The 19,100-nt window shown below is 47.5% G+C and overlaps 1 protein-coding gene and 1 pseudogene across 3 annotated transcripts in view; one reads left to right on the top strand and one right to left on the bottom strand.

The window, feature by feature from the left end:
* Window positions 1-19,100, top strand: part of Rgs12 (regulator of G-protein signaling 12) — a 94,016-nt gene that overhangs the window by 24,144 nt on the left and 50,772 nt on the right. For all 3 annotated transcript variants that reach the window (XM_087584164.1, XM_087584165.1, NM_019339.2), the window contains 1 exon segment: window positions 7,595-7,711. In XM_087584164.1, coding sequence (XP_087440290.1) covers window positions 7,595-7,711 — 117 coding nt within the window.
* Rps17l4 (ribosomal protein S17 like 4) lies at window positions 1,510-1,908 on the bottom strand (annotated as a pseudogene).

The raw sequence follows: 19,100 nt of genomic DNA, 5'->3' as shown, positions 1-19,100 counted from the left end.
AGTTGTGAACTGCCTGACATGGCTGCTGGGACGTGAACTTGAGCCATGTGGAGGATTGGCATACACTAACTGAACCATCTCCCCAGCCCTCTGTTACAGCAGTACTAATCCATGTGCGCATTCTTGTCCGTGTCTAGCTGTGCTTGGGCTTCTTGACCGTGACTCTCTAGCCCTTGCAGCAGTGGCTCACGGTGATTATGCTTGGGTTCCCTTCATTATGAAAGCTGTTTACTTAATGTGGGCAAACATTTAAAGGCAACTGTCAGTGAAGTGGGGAGAATCCAGAAGAAAGTAAACTGGAAGGCAGACAATTCACAATATCAAGAAGATTTTGACTTTAAGGGTTTCACCAAAGTGTGTGACCGTAATTCATTCTGACTTTGTTACTCCCCCTTTTAGTGAACTCTACACAGTTTCAAAAGGTAGACAAGTGTTTGAACAGGATGCAGTCACCATATGAAGCTTTAATTCAAAATTTGGGTAAAGAAAAAAGGCACAGTGAACTTCAACTCAATTTTATGTGCACAAGAGTTGAAAATCTGAGCCACCTTAAAGAGAAATTGATTCTAAAATTTATAAAACCTATAAATAATCAGAGACCAAACTACTATACTAAAACAGACTCTCTAGCAAGTAAAAATCTTGCCGTTTAAACATACGCTTGTATCCATTTCAGATATAAGATAAAACTCTTCCTACTTAACTTGACATTACCCTTTAAAATTTATACACATTGAGATTAAAATCGGGCTGTACTGTGGTGATTCCTATTTCCTCTTGCGTCTTAAATGCACACTAACCTTTGAGTAACGTTAGCATCGAGTAGTACGGACTCTGCGTCTGCTTGATTTGGTGGGAATTGGAATCACACCACTTCGCAGATAAAGGGAACTAAGTTTATTGTTGCACTTTTAAGTTTTCAAAACAGTGTTTTAAAATTGCATTGTTTTTATTTTTTAAAAAGCTCAGTTTTTAAAAAAAGGCTAAAATGTTCTTTCAAAAGAGGCATCTAAGCATGTTCCTAATTTTGTATGTGGGCTTAGGTTTTGTAACCAATAAAAAAGCTGCTATCAAATATGATTTAAAAAAAAGTTGTTTCTTGCTGGTACTTCAGCCTGTGGTTTTTCTGCTAAGTTGTCTGTTCTGGGTCAGCAGGACTATAGATTCTGGCTCCTTACCCTGTGACCACACAGGTACCCACTCCCACCCCAGCCTTTTACTTCCTTCGTGTGTTTTGGAATACCTAGAAGTCCCTAGCCTGCATGTAACCATATGTATAATCTTTGTTGTAAGTAGTAAAATCTACTACTGTAAGGTCAGATTTCCTTCTCTTCCACAGTCTTTTTAGAGTTAACTTTTAATGTGTGCATGCAAGTGTGTGTGTGTGGGGGGGGATGTATATGCATGGATACGTCCATGCACGTGAGATAGTATTGTTTGTGTATATGTAGAGGGGTTGATACTGAGCTGTCTTTTTGTTTTCTTTTGTTGAAAATATGGCATAACAGACTAAACAGCTCCACATGGTGTTTTGAAATTCATCCCAACCGTAGGCTGAGTGACCTGGAGGTTGGAGAGACTGCCAAAGTCCAGAAGTTTCAGCATTTCCTTGGTGTCAGGCTCTACCTTAGTGATCTCCTGATCTAGGACTGAGACCTCAGGAACATAGTTATCTCTCCTCGTTCTCTCTTCTTCCTGCAACTTGATGGAGATGCCTCTCACAGGACCTCTCTGAGTCTGCCTCATCAGATGCGTGACATAGCCGACTATCTTGTTCCGAAGTTCCTTGCTGGGGATGATGATGATCTCCTCACACATGCGCTTGTTGGTGTGGAAGTCATTACCCAGGCACATGGAGTACTTCTTGATGATGACCCGGGCCGCCTTCTTCACAGTCTTCATGAGAATGTGGCCTGTGTTGATGGGTCTTGGTAAAAGAGGAAGTTAATAGCTTCTCTACCATATGTTTTTGAGGCCAGGGTTTCTCACTGAACCCAAGGCTTGCAGACCAGACTAGCCTCAAATTCATAGAGATCTGTCTGCCTCTGCCTCCTGAGTGCTGGGATTAAGGGTGTGTGCCACCACTGCCTGGCCAGCTTTTTTTTTTTGTTTGTTTCTTTTTTTCGGAGCTGAGGACCGAACCCAGGGCCTTGCGCTTGCTAGGCAAGCGCTCTACCACTGAGCTAAATCCCCAACCCCCAGCTTATTTTTTTAAAGATTCATTTTACTATGTTAAACTATGTGTATGTATTTGTGTGTGGGTGTGTGCACATGAATGCAGGCATTTGTATCCCCTGGATCTGGAGTTATGCGTGGTTGTGAGTGTCAGGGATCCAAACTCAGTCCGTCCTCAGGCTCACTCAGCAAGCACCCTATTTACCAAACCCTCTCCCAGCCACTCGCGCGCGCGCTCGCGCGCGCGCGTGCGTGTGTGTGTGTGTCCACTTGTATACCAGAGCACATATGTGGACGTCAGAAGACAGTTTGCCAGGGAAGTTGTTCTCTCCAATCCTCCATGTGTGTTCTAGGGACCAAACTCAGGATGTCAGGCTTGGTGGCAGCAAGATCTTTACTTACTGAGCCATCCATCAGCCTCTTCTTGTTTTTTTCCCCCTCTCTCCCAACAAACTTTGGCAGTTACCTTCCTAAGTGTCTTTAATAGGCTTATTGCTTCATTAGAGTCATTCCTAGCTGTTTTATGTAATTTGTTGCTATTATTAACAATACCATCATAATTGTAAATGCCACCTCTGGTGAAACATGAGAGTTGAGGGTTGTTTTTTGTTTTTCTTATATAGCTTTCTTTTTTAATGCAGCTGTCTGAGTTTGGAAAGTTTCGTTTCTTCCTTTGTTAATGTGAACACTCCAATGGGTGTTCTAGCTTAGCTTTTCTTTCTGAGTGTTCTGCATACATCGGATTGTGTGGGCTTCCTCCTCTTCATTAGATTTTCAAATATTAGACCACATCTGCATTCCCAAGATAACCTAGCTCAGCACAATGAGCTTTTCATATGCTAGTGGATTTGGCTTGCTAATATTTTTATAAGTTTTTAAAATCTGTGTTTATGAGACTCTACTGTAACTTTTCCCTTTTCTCATTGTCTTTCGTTTTAGTAACATTTTTTGTCTTATAAAATTAATTGTATTATATCAAATTAATAGTTTTTCTCCTTCCTTCTCTTTTTTCTTTCCTCCCTTTCTTTCCTTCCTTTGGTTATTTGAGATAGGGTTTCTCTGTGTAATAGCCCTGACTGTCCTGAAACTCACTTTGTACACAGGGCTGGCCTCCAACTTGGAGGTCTGCCTGCCTCTGCCTCTGAGTTCTGGGATTAAAGGTGTGAGCCATTACACTGGGCTTTTTCTCCCCTTTTCCTGTGTTAGCCTCCATCTAGGAATTAAACCCAGGACCTTCATATGCTGGGCAAGGGCTCCACACCTCAGGTACATCCCCAGCCCTGGGTTCTTTTATTAAACAATATCAGCAAAGCAGTCAGGCTATTCCAGTGACACCAGCCTTGTCCAAGTCAGCACTCTCTTTCATTTAAACTTTTCCATTTCTGTGACGGAGGCAAGTAGGTGGATCTCTTTCCCAGTCCTATTTGAGATCCTTCTGTTAGCATGTGAGTGAATCTGCAGATATGTCCATCCATGGAGTGGGAGGAGGGGTGAGTCTGGGGCTCCTGAAAGCACCAGGCCTCCTTTTGCTCTTTGCCTTTTGACTTTAAGGCTGTGTGGTTTGTTTCCTCAGTCCCTTCTCTCCCTTGGCGTGGCAATGTATACTTTGTTGCCATCTTTAAAGATGCTTGGCCTTGCCTGACAGATGTTTGGCTCTTAGATATTTGCTAAACTGATGACTTCTTGTCCTGTGTAGTTGTCCTTTCTTTCTTGAGTAGAAGACCTGGACCTCTCTCCTCAGAAAGGTGATTCACAATGACCAGTGGTTTCTTCAGCAATGTCTGCAGGAAACATACTAACGGGCGGAAGGGAGGCCTCATTTGGTAAAGCACTGCAGATCCCCAGAATTCAGTTCTAGCAGTGATGGGCACGGAGGTAACACACTGCAGGGCTCCTTGGCCAGTCAGCCTAGGCCTATGACGGACCTGTCTGTCTCAATTAGGGTTTCTGTGGCTGTGATGAGACCGTGATCAAAAGCAACTTGATGGAAGAGTTTATTCTGGCTAACAACACTCAGCTCACACTCCATCATCAAAGGGAGTCAAGGCAGAAACCTGGTGTGAGGAATTGAAGCAGGGTCCATAGAGGGGCACTCTTATAGCTTGCTCAGCCTTCTTTCTTATAGCAGCTAGGACCAAGAGTCCAGGATGGTACTGCATCCAGTGAGCTGGATCCACCCACAGTCAACACTCAACCAGGAAACTGTACCACAGACAAGCCCTAAGGCTAGTCAGGGGGTAGGGGAGGCATTTTCTCAACTGAGGTTCCTTTTCCAAAGTGACTCTAACTTGGCTCAAGTCAATATAAAACTAATCAGCACATTGTCTCAGCAAAAAGGTAGAGGACGCCTGAGAAGTGACACCTGAATTCGCCCTCTGACCTCTGCATGCATGCACATACATGTGCATATGCGCACATGCACATAAACACAGAACACAGACCCAGACCACAGCACAGCTATACATGTCCAGTTTTGTTTTGTTTGACAGAGCTTGGTTCTAAAGTGGTTTTGATCTTGGGGTTTGGATTCTTCATTTAGCTTTGTGGTAACACATTAACCAGTACCCCGGTTCTAGCTGAACCCCCAGCCTAAGACCTTCTGTGATCTGAAGAGTGGGTCTGCACCCTCTTCTTGCTCTGCAGCCATGTACTGTCAGGCTTTGCCTCCAGGGGCCTTAGAGTGAACCTGCAGGACAGGGGCGTCACTATAGTAACTCTTATCGCAGAGATCTTTTCCCTCCATTCCTAGAGTCCAGCTCAGGGCTTCCCAGCTCATTGGCCTCACTTCTTCCCCTCAGAGATTCTGTGTGGCCCTGAAGTCTGAGTCTTACCTCTGTGGTCCTTCCTAGGAGCTTCAGTGTGAAGCATCCCCCTCCTCCTTTAAGACATCCTAGGACCTCCTTGCCTGCCCTGTCCTCCCATACCAAGTCAACTGCTTGACACACAGAATTCTTTCCACTGAAATGCCTTATGGGTGCCCTGAGTGACATGCCAGGAGAAGCAAACCTGTCAGTTCCAAATACTGTCAGACTCCTGTGTCACATCTGGAAGAACCTTCAGATGATCTGGTCTCTGTTTCCAGCCCACCTCCTGTTCAGCATCTGCTCAGTAAGACTGAGTGAACACTTGATTTGTCCCTGGCACTGGGAGGACAGAGATAGGCACTACCAGGATAGACTTAAGTTCCTGCTCTACTGGGGCCTGTAGTCTGGGGTTGAGACTTTGGGAGTAACAACTTTAAGTCTAACAACATAGGCAACAAAGGTGGGGGGGAGTGCAAAAATTATATTATCTCAAAATGCAAACCTTGTGCTTAGTTGAAGAAAATCAGCAACATGAGAAAATGACCTTCAGATGGAGAGAATGCCCAAACAGAACCCAAGACAGAACTTAGGTCCAGCACATATGGACACCACAGCACAGTATCAGAAAAGTAAAAACCTGATTTAAACAAAAGGACTCGAGATGACATCTTTTCAAAGAAGATACTCATATGCCAAAAGCACATGAGAAAATGTTTAACCCCTTAATGCTGGTCACTAGGCAGGTGGTTCTCAAAACCACAGCATAGCACACCTCAGCCCCTTGGGACGACCACTGTCAAAATTGGAAAGTACCAGGTCCAGTTGTGAATTAGAGCTGTGTGCACCGTTGGCGGAAATCCACAGTGGAATAGTGTGGCATGTCCTTAAAATTCTTTTAGGTAGAATCACCATATGATCGAGCCATTTCACTTCTGGTATAGCCAGAAGGATTGAAAGCAGAGACTAGCCGGATGGTGGTGGTGCACGCTTTTAATCCCAGCACTTGGGAAGCACAGGAAGGCAGCTTTCTGAGTTAAAGGCCAGCCTGGTCTACAGAGTGAGTACCAGGACAGCCAGGGCTACCCAGGCAAACCCTGTTCCAAAGAAACCAAACCAGAAAACCAAACCAAACAAACAAAAAACAGGGGCCTGGGAGAAAAGCCAAGAAATCAGCAGAGACTGGAACAGATGTTTGCACACTGGGGTTTATAGTTGTATTATTCAAGCAGCTAAGGCATGGGGGCAGCCTAAGTGTCCATGGATGGAAGAATAGAAGAAAAAAATGTAGCTTCTTCAGACAGTGGACGTCAGCCCTGGAAAGGGAAGACATCTTGACATGCCCTACAGCATGAATGAGCCTTGAGGGTAGTATAGCCAAAGAGTCAAGCCAGCTACAGAAAGATGAGGATGTAGTAATTCTGCTTACACGAGTCCCCTGAGTGGTCATTATCAGACAGGAGAACAGACAGGGGACAGTTTCCACGTGGGATGGTGAGTAAATGCTGGATATGGGTGATGGCTGCCAACACTGGTGTTCATTCTTAGCACTGCCGAGGAATGGTGGTAAATTGTGCAGCTGAACGTCATGTCTGAACACTGTCTTCCATGTGCTTTCTCTGTGGGGAGCCTGAGTGGTGTAGGGCCAGCTCTGAACTAGTGAGTGTGCTGAGAGTATTGCTGGGGGATGCTACAGGACCGTGGCATTGTTAGGCACTTGCATCACTGCCAAGCTCTTTCCAGTATGAGTGGGAACTCATGAAAGCTGTATCTTGAGAGTTCCTCACTTCACTATAGCTCACTGCTTTCACCGGGGAGGCTTTGTGAGTCCTTTCAACTTTCTAAGCTGTCCAAGCCAGCCTACCTGTCTGCTTGGGTGGTGCCTCCCCCTCCCTTTTGTAAAATGTGTATGTGTATGCCATGTGTGTGGGTGCCACAAGAAGCCAGAGGAAGGTATCCTAGCCCCTAGAACCAGAGTCATAGACTGTTGTGATCCACCTTTTGTGGGTGCTAGGATTCAGACTTGGGTCCTATGGAAAAGCAGCAAATGCTCCTAACTGCTGGGCCATCTCTCCAGACTATAGACCTGGTTCTGTTAGCTTCCCAAGTCATACTCACTCTGTTAGCTGCCTAAGTCTTCTAAGCCTCTCAGGGGTGGGTGTTTGAATTGGGAGGAAATAGCAGCACGACCTTGTCATTTCCTGGAGGAAGAAACACAAGCTTTTTGCTGGAATGATCCTCAGACACTGGCTAGGGTGTTCTTGGCTTCTTAAAGCAATCTAAGATGTCACAGAGCACAGGCAAATGAAGACCTCATACACTATCAGTCCTTCCCTGGAACAGGCTGTCTGTATGCGGTGGGAAAGCAGGGTGGGCCTTATCACCTAGGGCACACAGTTGGTAGCTAACAACAGATAGCTAAAGATCCTCGGGAGACTCCTGCAATTTTTTGCATATTTTGTGATAAATATTTTAATTAAAGTATACCAAACAGTGACTTCAAGTGAACCTCCCACAGGGCTACTGGTCTTGGCTCTTCCTTCAGTGGAGCAAAAAGGACAGAACTGATAGTCTCTTCCCAGGAGGGTAACCTAACACATCTTTTTCTTTGTATTTAGAGTTCCAAATTGGGGCGGGGAGTTGCCCTGGCCCAGACTTCTCAGCGCACTTCAGCTCGCAGATCCTTTGGACGATCTAGGAGATTCAGCCTCACGCGCTCCCTTGATGATCTCGAGGTAGGTGGATTATCCTTGCTGACCACTGTGAGCTCTGGCCACTAATTTTCCATTGTTCCCCTCCAGAGAGTTGTACCTGCCCTGCTGGGAGCCCATTGGACTCTCCCCTCAGCAGGAGCTTCCAGGGCACATGGCTGTAGTTTTCCTATCTCAAAGTACCTGAGTCCCCACACTGGGGAGCCCTGATCAGAAGGGAGTATGTTTAATCCTTTGGGACAATTGAAGTAGGACTGTCCCCTGCCCTTCCTAAAGCCTGGTCATCCTAGATCAAAGGTCATTTTAAGAATAGATTTTATTTTATTCTTTATTTTAAGAATAGTCTTGATGGTGGTGCACTGGTTGTCACCATGTGAGGGTTGAGTACATGTCACAGCCAGTGGGCACTGTGGGTGCATTGCTAGTGACAGTGCAGCAGCAATGACGGGAGGGTGTCCTCTGTGTATGGGCACACAAGTCAGAACTGCAGCAGTTCCCCAGGGTCCTCTGTGCTCTTCCTGTTCCCTCTCTGAGTCCTTGGCACCCACAGATCATGTTGCTGACTTCATTTCTAATTCTGCAGACACAGTTGTACTCCATGCTGTGTTCTAACCCATCTAAATGCAGCCCGTTTTCCCTCAGGTGTATGCTGTAGTTTCATGTGGCATAGCGTTATGAACTCCTGTCTTGACAGACGCTCTGAAGAAGCTGTGTAAATGTTCTCACGTACATCTCATGCACACGTGTGCTGGTCCTAGGGTGCTTCTGTAAGTGGAAGAGCTGAGTGGCAGGTGTCCCTCCATGTCCCCAATGACTGCTTCCACGTGTGGCGAGGTGACAGTGAAGACCTGCTGCAGAGCTGTTCCAAGGGTGCAGAAGAGAAAAAGGTGTCAGGCAGAGGCCGTGAAGCCAGGTCCAGCCTTAGGACCCTTATGGCATTGCTGGGCCTCACCAGAAGGGTGGATTACGGTTAGCCTGCCTCCAGGTGGGGTTTTCTGCCAGGGGTGTTCGTGTCTGCGCTTGTGCGAGAAGAGGCCTCAGTGGATCTGAGCCCTGAGCGTGTATCTAGTTCCTGGTGGTTTGAGAAGCCACTGCAGAGGTTTAGGCTACTGTTTTGTTTCATTCTTCTTCATGAATGTGCTCTTCTGCTGGCCAGCAACTGGAGGCTTGCTGCTGTCAGCAGTTAGGAGTAAGTAAGGGCAGCACTCTGTCCTGACCCATTCGCTCTCCCTCCTATCCTCAGAGGAGATGATAAGAGGGTTGTCTTCATACCCATTGGCCTTGAACTCACAGCCTTTCTGCCACAGCCTTCTAAGGACGAGGGTTCCAGGCCAGCGTGTCTTAACTGATATGGCCACTTTACAGTTAGGAAGCCCATACTCTGGTTTCTCTTCAGATCGTATAAATCTTTCGCCTTTTACAGTTAGGAAGCCCAAATGCAACCAGCTATGAAATACTTCTTGGGCCACAGGTCAGTGGAGCTGTGGCTTTCCATCACATAGGTAGCCTCCTGTTTAATCTTTCTGAGTTTACCCTGAAGATTTCAAAGTGCATAAGCTACAAATAACCTAGGCCACTTGGGGAGCTGTGGCGCCATCCATGTGTACTTGCCTTGGCTGCTATGGCTGTGCTAGAGCTGGAAAGATGGCTCAGTGGTTAAGAGCACTGACTGCTCTTCCAGAGGACAGGTGTGCTAGAAGATTCTCCAAACCTCTGTGGGCTCCATGGCCCTTGGGTCAGTTGACCCTGGTGACCAGGGCTACTGTAGAGCAGCAGATATCGCCCTGATTAGCTAGATAGTGAGCAGCTCACTCACTGGAGGTCACATGACAAGCAGCTGTCTGTGGTCAAGAGGCAGCTGGGACTGAGCCTGCCACATGAGATGATGTGTGGTGCTGCTCCTGTGCCACACTCTCCAGTCCTGTACTCTCAGCCTGGTGCCGGAGGCTGGCCTTGTCCTTTGAAGGACTTGGCTGGGGGTCTAGGATGCTTAGTGGTGGATACGGTCATGTGGGACAGGGTCTTCATGTTTTTGGTCACTCCTGCCTTTTTGAGGCCTTCCCTTTCTGTGCTTCTAGCTGAGATCTTCAGTGTCATCTCCTGTCCTGCTCACAATCCTTTGCATAGTCTCACCTGGGCTTCTTCTTACACATGAGTGTGTCCAGGCTACTATGTCACAGTCTGATCTTTCTGGGCTCTCTGTCCTGACCCGTTTGCATCACCATCTCATCACTGTCCTCCTCAGTCGCTGGTTACAAACACTTCCCTGTGTGGCCCTAGGTGTGGGTTCCCTGGCTGTGAGTGACCTGGGGTCTGCAGCCTGCTCCTCCCTGGGTAAGTGTGTCCACGCTGTCTCTCCTAGATTGCTGCTGGGCTTACCCCAGGAAAGGACCAGTATCACACTCATGCTGTACAGTTCGATACCTGGAAGCTGACCTAGTCCCATGTAGAAACTTTGTGTTCACCTGGCCCAGCCTAACTGGGAACTACTTTTAGCAGCAGGAGGCAGAGGTGGGAACACTGTAGGCAGGAGGGTCTGAGCCATGTTCCCAAAGGAGGGCCCAGTCATGCCTCCAGACCTTTGTTTCTTTTTTTTTTTTTTTTGGTTCTTTTTTTCGGAGCTGGGGACCGAACCCAGGGCCTTGCGCTTCCTAGGTAAGCGCTCTACCACTGAGCTAAATCCCCAGCCCCCAGACCTTTGTTTCTTTGTGATTGGTAAGAGGTGTGTGCTCGTGACTTGTCTCCTGAGAGGGGACATCCAACTTCTGACCACTGTGCTACTGGGTAGCCCTGAATGCAGGTTTGTCTCCTGCCCTCCCAGGTTCCAGGGCGGGGCTAAGGCCCATGGACCTGCTGCTTGATCGTCTAATGAGCCCTGCAATGTTGTGGTGATCCGGGACTCAGTTCTCTCTGACTGTCCTGTGGCAGTGTGGGACATTGATGTTGGTGTAGAACAGCTGCCTGTGTCCCCGCATACGCTCTCCCTGTGTCCCCGCATACGCTCTCCCAGTGCCCTGGCAAGAGCAGTGTGAGGGAGGGAGGGAGGGAGGATTTGTTCTGGCTCTCAGCGCAGGGTTTGGTCATCATAGCAGAGGAATCACGGTGGCAGGAGCTCAAAGCAGCTGCTCACATTGAATCTGCTGTCACAGAGCAGGGAGTGATGAACATGTCATGGTAGTACTCAACTGGCTTTCTCAGTTTTATACACCTCGCTCTTCTGCAGGGAGTGGCCTCACCCATGATTAAGATGGGGTTCCCAGTTAGGCAGTAGTGGCATGGCATAGGCCTTTGATCCCAGCACTTAGGAGACAGACACAGACAGCCAAAGCTACACAAAGAAGCCCTGTCTCCAAAAACCAAAACCAAACAAACAAAAAGATGAGGTTCTCCACATCAATTTCAAATAACACAGTAGTCCTCTACAGGCCTGCCCAGAGACCCATCTCCCAGGTGATTCTAGATTTTGCCAAGTTGAACACTAGGGAAAACTGAGGCATTGCTGCTGATGCCACTTGCCTTGGTGTCCTAGAACCTTCTTGATTGTCTCCTGATCTTTCCCTTAATTAGTGATTCCCAGTTTGAGAAGTGGCTTAGGTTTGCAAGTTAAGAGAATCATGTCTGTACTCGGCCTCCTGGTCATCTACCTTGATTTCTTCTGTATTGATTAAGCAATACCCTTGGTATTCCGACCAGCTGGCTCCCAGGAACACCTTGCTCTGCCCTGTGAGGGAAGAGCTCTGGAGCCAAGCATTGTGTCTCCTACCTGGGTCTCTGGAGGCCTCTGCCTGCCTACCCTCCGACTGTAGGGATGAACTTCATCCTGTCTCTTACACCGCTGACTTTCACTGTGCTCAGCCCCTCTGGACACAGTAGGCTCTTTCTCCATTGCTGTGACTTGGTGCCTTGGGCTTTCTCATCACGTCTTCATGGAAGGTTGCAAAGGTGAGCACATGCTGGGCCATAACGCAAGTCTCAGAAGAGTGAGTGACAAAGGGTGCACAACCGGGTCTTGCCTCACTGCAGGCAGACTAGAAACAGCAGCACCTGTCAGCTCAGTGAACCATTCCTTGCTAACTCATCCAGTTCAAAGAAGAAATCCCCATGGATATTACGAAGTGTTTCGAACTGAACAGTGATGGGAATGCCACTTGCCTAGACATGCAGGCTGTGGCTAAACCTTGTTAGGTTTGAACCTGGAATGTCCCCCATAGGCTTGTGTTTTGAATGCTTGGTCCTTAGCTGCTAGCACTACTTTGGGGAACTGTTAAAGGCAGAAGTTAGGGCCTAGGTGTGGCTCTTTTAAGGTTATACCTGCCTTGGTTCTAACTCTGTGCTTTCATTCTTGGCTTACTGCCATGTAAACAGCCTCTGACACACATTACTGCCACCATGAATCTCAACCACTCCATCCCCAGGATGAACTGCAGTCCTCTGCAACTGCCTCAAGTAATCTCTCTCCAGAGTAGTTCTCTCACAGTGACACAAAGCTCCAACAAGGGATTAGTAATTTAACTTTCATATAGTGTCTTTTTATTTTTTATTGTTTTGTGTGTGTGTATGTGTGGGGGATGTATTAAATGTTCATGTGACTGTATGCACATGTGCATGCAGATGGAAGTCAGAGGTTGGCATCTGGTGTCTTTCTTGATCTGCCTTCACTTTATATTTGAGGCGAGTTTTCTCACTGAAACTGTAGCTCATTGATTCTGCCAGTGACTTGGTGCTGGCTGGCCGGTGAGCCCCAAGGATCTTGTCTCTGCCCGCCGAGCACAGGGACTGAAGTTGTGTAGCCCTGTGCCCAGCCATTATGTAGGTGCTGGTAATCTGAACTCAGGTCTCCATGCTTGTGGACAGGCCTGCATAGATCGGGCTGTCTCCCCAGCCCCAACAGTGTGCAACAAGGAGAGTGGAACTGGAACGTCATCTCAGGTCGGACAAGAGCCATAGAACAGGATCACAGGAAGCAGAAGCAGGGCAGTAATCAAGGTTAGAGCAGCAGGTAATCTAACAGTAGATAAAGGGAGTGCTTTACTCTCAACTGCTTTATGAGTGCAAACTAAAAACTCTGAGGAGAAAGTTTAGAAGATTGGCTAATACTATATGTGAGAATAGTAAGCACGTATTAGCAATCTGAGTGCAGCAATTTTTATTTTAGGGATACATTGTTTAATATTTAAAATTTTAATCCTCCCTCCCCCTAGAGTGTGACTTACCACATTAACAAAATAGGGCAAACTTACATATTATCTAAACAGGCAGGAAAGGCATTTGGTATAGTTCATTGTCCATATATGGTGAGCAAAAGTTAACAATATAAGAATGAAAAGGAGCACCCAAGGTCCCACAGAGTTCTCAGAATGGCCCATGGTGTGGTGTGGCATGGCGTGGCACACATCACACGAAGCTTTCCTAAGACAAGGCACGGTGTCTGCTTCTTTCCATTTAAATTTTACTGATATTATTGACACACACAGGAGATAAAAACGACAGACATGCGAAATGCTTGCCAAAAAAATAAATGGAAATGTTAGTATTCTCAAGTAATAAAAGTTATAACAGAAAATCCTAAGTGATGGCCAGTTACTGAGAGTAATGAGTGGATTAGCCAGGTTGCTGGATACATGGCCACATACAAAAGTCCGCTGTGAACACAGCTAGAAAAGGGTCTGTGATTCAGTGCAATGCATTCTTTTTCAAGTTTGATTTGACATAAGGCTGTATTTATTTATCATGTGCAACATCATGTTTTGAGGTGTTAATCAATATCATATGTAACCCCATATAGTGATTTGTGTGTGTGTGTGTGTGTGTGTGTGTTAAGAACATTGAACATCAGATTTCTTGATAATTTTTAAGAGTACAGTCTGCTGTGGATCATCATGTAGTTTAAGAAAACACCCTGGTCAGCAAGATAGCTCAGAAGTTCTTAAAGATGCTCGCTGCCCAGCTGGGAAATCTGAGTTTAATCCCTGAGACCCATCTAGTGGAAGGAGAGATCCTCTGACCTCCACATGTGTGCTCTGGTGCGTACACACACACACACACACACACACACACACACACACACACACACATACACACACACACACACACACACACACACACACTTATTCCTAAGGGCAGAGTTGTGTCCTTTAGCTGCACTCCAGCTTTGTCCCTGAATCGACTGAGCCTCTGGTAGCCTCTCCTGCCTCTGTTCTATGCAGTCAGGCGTTTCAGGCTTCACAGAGAGTTCATCGTGCATTGCCTTGATGTGCTTGATTTGTGTCACCTAACGTAAAAACCGTCTGCGTTACTCTATGCTATTGTGGTTCAGTGCGGTTTTAATCAAAATTCCAGCAGGTGTTTACTGAATAAGATTATTTTTATAAAATGTTTGTGGAAATACAAAGGGCCAAGACAAGAAAAAAATCTATATTTAAAATTTTTATTGTGGGAAAATGCACATGATGAAACTTGCCATTTTAACCATTTTTAGGTATGGTTTGAGTCTGAAATGTACCCTCAAGCTCATGGGTTGAAGATTTTTATTCCTGTCTTGGTGCTTGGTGCTAGTTTAAGAGGTGCTAGGATCTTTAGTGGGTGTGACTTAGCCATGGTGGGTGGAACTTTGTCAAAGTGTGTGTGGCTTAGCTGTAGTAGGTGGGGCTTAGCGCTCATGGGTTGAAGATTTTTATTCCTGTCTTGGTGCTTGGTGCTAGTTTAAGAGGTGCTAGGATCTTTAGTGGGTGTGACTTAGCCATGGTGGGTGGAACTTTGTCAAAGTGTGTGTGGCTTAGCTGTAGTAGGTGGGGCTTAGCTGGAGGATCCAGTCACTATCACTTGTTGGGTGGATCCTTAGGAGTTGTTTGTTTTTCCTTCTGTCTGTCCCTCTCTTCCTCCTTCCCTCCCTCCTTCCCTCTCTGTCTCAGTCTTGGTGTCTCTTGCTTGCACTCCATTTTGGCTCTCTTGCTTTTTCTCTCACTCTTTCTCCTTGCTGGCCAATGTAAAGTGAATAGCTTCACTCTTCCATACCCCTCTGCCATTTGTTCTCTCTCACTGATCTAGAAAAAAAATTGCATCTGTTGTCCATGAACTTAAACCTCTGAAATTGTAAACATAAATCATTTTTTCCATCTTTAAGTTGGTTGCATGGTGGCTGCTCTGTGTGGACCTGAGGAGGCGTGGACATAGCTAGGTCCGATTTTGCAGGTATGCTTGAGAGGGTGGGTGAGATGCAGGCCAGAGAGGCAGTGGGAGTGGTCTGGACAGGCTGATCTCAATTCTAGGGAAGAAGGGAATGAGGAGAGTTGATGAGAGGGAAAGCGGGCCTTGGAGCAGGTCTGAGGAAGCAGCTGCAGGCTGCCCTTAGGGTGCATTGGAGTCTCTTCTTTATATGCCCAGTGTTCTTCTCCTCCAGAGGCAGCCTGGTGAGAAGAGTGAGGTCATCTGGCAGAGTAAATGGGATGAGCTGGGACTCCAGTCTGGTAGAGGGCAGACAGGAGTGGATCTGCAGACCTCCTGGGAGCTGAAAGTGAGGGCTGCTCTGTGTTAAGCCTTGGAGTATGCAGTGTGAGTATGCCCATGCCCTATTTGGAAGCCATGGCACTCTCTCTGTCTCTGTCTCTCTGTCTCTATCTCCTTAGCCTGTCTTAAGTCCTAGTCCTGTGGCAGCAAGCATTCTCACCATGTTGTGCTATGCCAAGAGGTAAAGTGTCCAGTGGTTGTCAAAGAGAACCAAGTGTTTAAAAGAGAAATATTGATCAAAAAGTAACTCAGGGTTGTGATTATAGCCCAGTGATAGAGTCTTTGTTTAGCAGTTGCCTAGCATGTGCAAAACTGGGTCCATCTCAGCACACACACACACACACACACACACACACACACACACACACACGCATGCGTTAATTCCAATTTAAGACTAGCTTCATGCTTTGTATTTCTTTTGTGCATGTGCAGGTGTAGGTGCTGATGTGTGTCCTTGTATGTGGAGACTGAAGGACATCCCTGGGTGCCTCTCCTCATGCATTGCGAGAGATTCTCACTGCCCAACAGCTTCAGGCTCTAGGGATCTGCTTTCTTTACCTCCCAATCAGGGTCTTAACAGGTCAACATCCCTGGCTTTAAAACAAACTTGAGTCCTTTGCAAACTTGAGAACTTTGCAAGGCAAGCGCTTTACCATGGAGGCTAAACCATCTCCATAGCCTGTTTGTTTGTTTGTTTGTTGATGCTCAGCCCTAGTCTTGCCATGCCTGGCTTGCTGGTTATAATGCTCCCGAGGTCAGGTGGCAGTTTGAGCAATGAGATGGTGAGATTGAGAATGGTATGATTCCTGCAGGGGAGAAGCTACCTGGGTAAGCATCAGGCCCCCTTACTGACTGCATCTCTGATTGCAGCAGGATCCCTGCCATTGGCTTTTGCTATTTGTGGGGCGAAGAGATGGGAGGTTGCAGGACCAGTCCTAGGAAGAAAGCTGTCCTGAAGCCTCAGCAGAGTCTGAAGCTAGGAGGAGACATAGCCAGGGAGCAGTCGGAAGGGAGGCATAGACCTCCCACGGGAAGTCCGTGTCTCGTAAAACTCTGTGTGCCTGGGTGTCTCCAATTCTCTTGACTGCAGCACCCATGAGTTGAAATGCGATGTTCTCTGGCACTGAAGGAGTGGACAGGAACCACTTTCCATTGAAAATCATAGCTCTGTGTGGACTGAGGCATTGTAGCTGCTGTGGGGCCACCGTGCAAGTATGAGGAAAGCCCTGTCATCCTCCAAGGCCTGGCTCTGATCACATTGATGTTAGCGCCTATAATAGTCACCACACCTTGAGGTCCCCTGGCTGTCTACTTAGCTTGTCCTGAGGCCCCCCAGTGATCCCATGCTGAGCTTTTGTACATACTCAGGAGACACAGGTGTCTTCACTCCATATGGAGGTGGCAAAGTTACTACTGGGCAGGGACACCAGCGTTCCTTCCTTAGCAAGATGCCAGGAGTATTATGTCTGACACCATGAGTATGTGAGGACTACTCGAAGGACATTGTCCTAGCAGGCAAGTCCTGATGGCATGTCCGTCATGCCTCTCAAGGCACTGTAGGTGCTGGTCACCTGTCCTTCCAACCACTTGTCATCCTGCACTGTATGACATTGGTGTTAAAATTCCTTCCCAGAGGGAGATGTAAGCACTATTTAACCCCTTCTCCTAAGGTCCAATTACTGTCCAAGGCCACATTCCCTCCCACATCCACAACCAGTGAGTTTACTGGGCTCTGTGCTGGCTAATTTTATGTCACCTTGACACAAGCTAAAGTCATGGGAAAGAAGGAAGCCTCAAGTGAGAAAATGCCTCCAGAAGATTAGACTGTAGGCAAGCCTGTAGGGCATTTTCCTAACTGTAGGGTGGATGGGGGAGGGCCTAGCCATTGTGGGTGGTGCCATCTAGGCTGGTGGTCCTGGGTTCTACAGGAAAGCAGGCTGAGCAAGCCATGGGGGCAAGCCAGTAAGCAGCACCCTCCACGGCCTCTGCGTCAGCTCCTGCCCTGCTTGAGTTCCTGTCCCAAGTTCCTTTGATGATGAACAGTGACATGGAAGTGTATGTCAAACCCTTTCCTCCTCAAGGTGCTTTGCCATGGTGTTTCATCACAGCAGCAGGACTCCTAAGGCAGACTTCCTTACAGAGCATGGAGAGGGGATTAGTTACAGTTCCCCCAACAGGCCATGCCAGGAAAGACTACTCAGCAAGGATAAGGTCTTCCCCATAGTTCATAGATGAAGCTCCCTCATCTTACCTCAACTCCCTTAGCCTACCTACTCTAGCTCTCCCTCAGGCCATGTACAGTTCAGCAGTTACATACACCACGTGATAGGAAGAGGCTGGATACTCAGATGAGAGGGCTTGTGACCCTATCCAAGCCCCCATGAGAGTACCTAAACTGTCAATAAGCCCAGCTGGAACAATCCTTCTAAAGGGGTACAGCTTAACCCCATGGGATGGCTGTTGCCAACAAGTGGTAGCTAGGTTGGGGCCGGAACCAGCCTGGAGGGCAGTGCAAGAGGGAAGGGCCACAGCCTGCACAGCCACCTAGAGTCCAGGTGGCACTGGTCTCAGAATGCATCTAAAAGAAGTTGTCGTGCTTTCATGTGGCAGGAGGGGCTACAGCAGGAGAACCTGAGGACAGGGTGGATATAAGGTGGCTCACGGGGTTCTGAGAGCTGGAGTTGGTGCTCTAGGCTGGAGCCCAGTTAGTGGCCATGGCTACATCACCAAGACCTGTATGACAGCTGTCTCTGCATCATATGAGCACTGAGTGGTTCAGGCACTGTTGGCTGACTTAGCTTGCTGTGTCCTGCTCTGAGCCCCCTCCCTGTGATGGTCTAGGAAGAGCCTACAGGACTATAGCAGGTAAAATCCCGTCTGGCTCTCTCTGTGGCTCTCGCTCCCCCCGCCGTGTGTGTGTGTGTGTGTGTGTGTGTGTGTGTGTGTGTGTGTGCGCGCGCGCGCGCATGTGCGCATGCTTGTGCCACAGCCTGAGTGTGGAGGTCAGAAGACAACCTGTGGGATTCTGTTCTCTCCTTCTACTGTGTAAGTTCCAGGGATCAAACTCCTCAAGCTTGGTGCCTGTACCTTTATTCATTGAGTCATCTCGCTGGCTCTTGTTCTGCTTTCTGAGACAGGGTGTCATCGAGTAGCCTGGCTGGCCCTAAACCATCATTTTTTGCTTCCGCATTGATCTTCTTTGGCTCCCACATTTCCTTGTCTGTGGGCCAGGACCGCCTGTCCTGTCTACCCTGATCTCTGTCCCTGGGTAAAGCCCATGTTTTAGCCTCTCCTCCTTGACTTTCCAGCACTCAAGGGATCTGTCATTTGTATCTGTGCCCTGCAGAGTTATTCTGACATCAGTACTGTTTTTCAGGTATTGGCTATGGCAGGTGTCCAGGCAGCAGGGGGCGCTCAAGTCACAGTTTTGCCTCCATCCAAAGTAGTCCTATGCTCCAGATGTTGGAGAACTGTCATGTAGTGGGAGGAGGCCCTACAGGTAGTGGGTGCTTTGATATTATCTATAGACCCCACCACTCTCCCTGCTCACCATGGTCACAATTCCTAGCAAAGCATGCAAAACTCCAAGTGGGAGCCAGGACAGGACTTGAGGGAAGGCGCCTTCGTGACATTTAGTGGGTCTGGTTACTTCCACTGCAGCCTCCCCTGACCTGAGAGTCGGTGGTTGCAGAGTGTGTCACCTTCTCTAAGATGGCTCTGCAGACAGCTCAAAATAAACTCTTTTTTTAAAGTGTTTTAACCCATCCTTTCCTGATTCTCAGAGAATGTAGATTAGAACACTGCTTCGTTTGGTCTTCCACAGTCCTATCTTCTCTTCGTTTGTATGGGAAACTACTGTGGTTCTTTATTCGCTCAGATACACAGTTGGGGTTCTCCTTGCCTGGAG

The sequence above is a fragment of the Rattus norvegicus genome, chromosome 14 (genome assembly GCF_021556685.1).
Source record: "Rattus norvegicus strain SHRSP/BbbUtx chromosome 14, alternate assembly SHRSP_T2T, whole genome shotgun sequence".
Classification (NCBI taxonomy): Eukaryota; Metazoa; Chordata; class Mammalia; order Rodentia; family Muridae; genus Rattus; species Rattus norvegicus.
The sequence above is the reverse complement of the archived record's forward strand: the minus strand, read 5'-3'. Positions and strand labels throughout refer to the sequence as shown.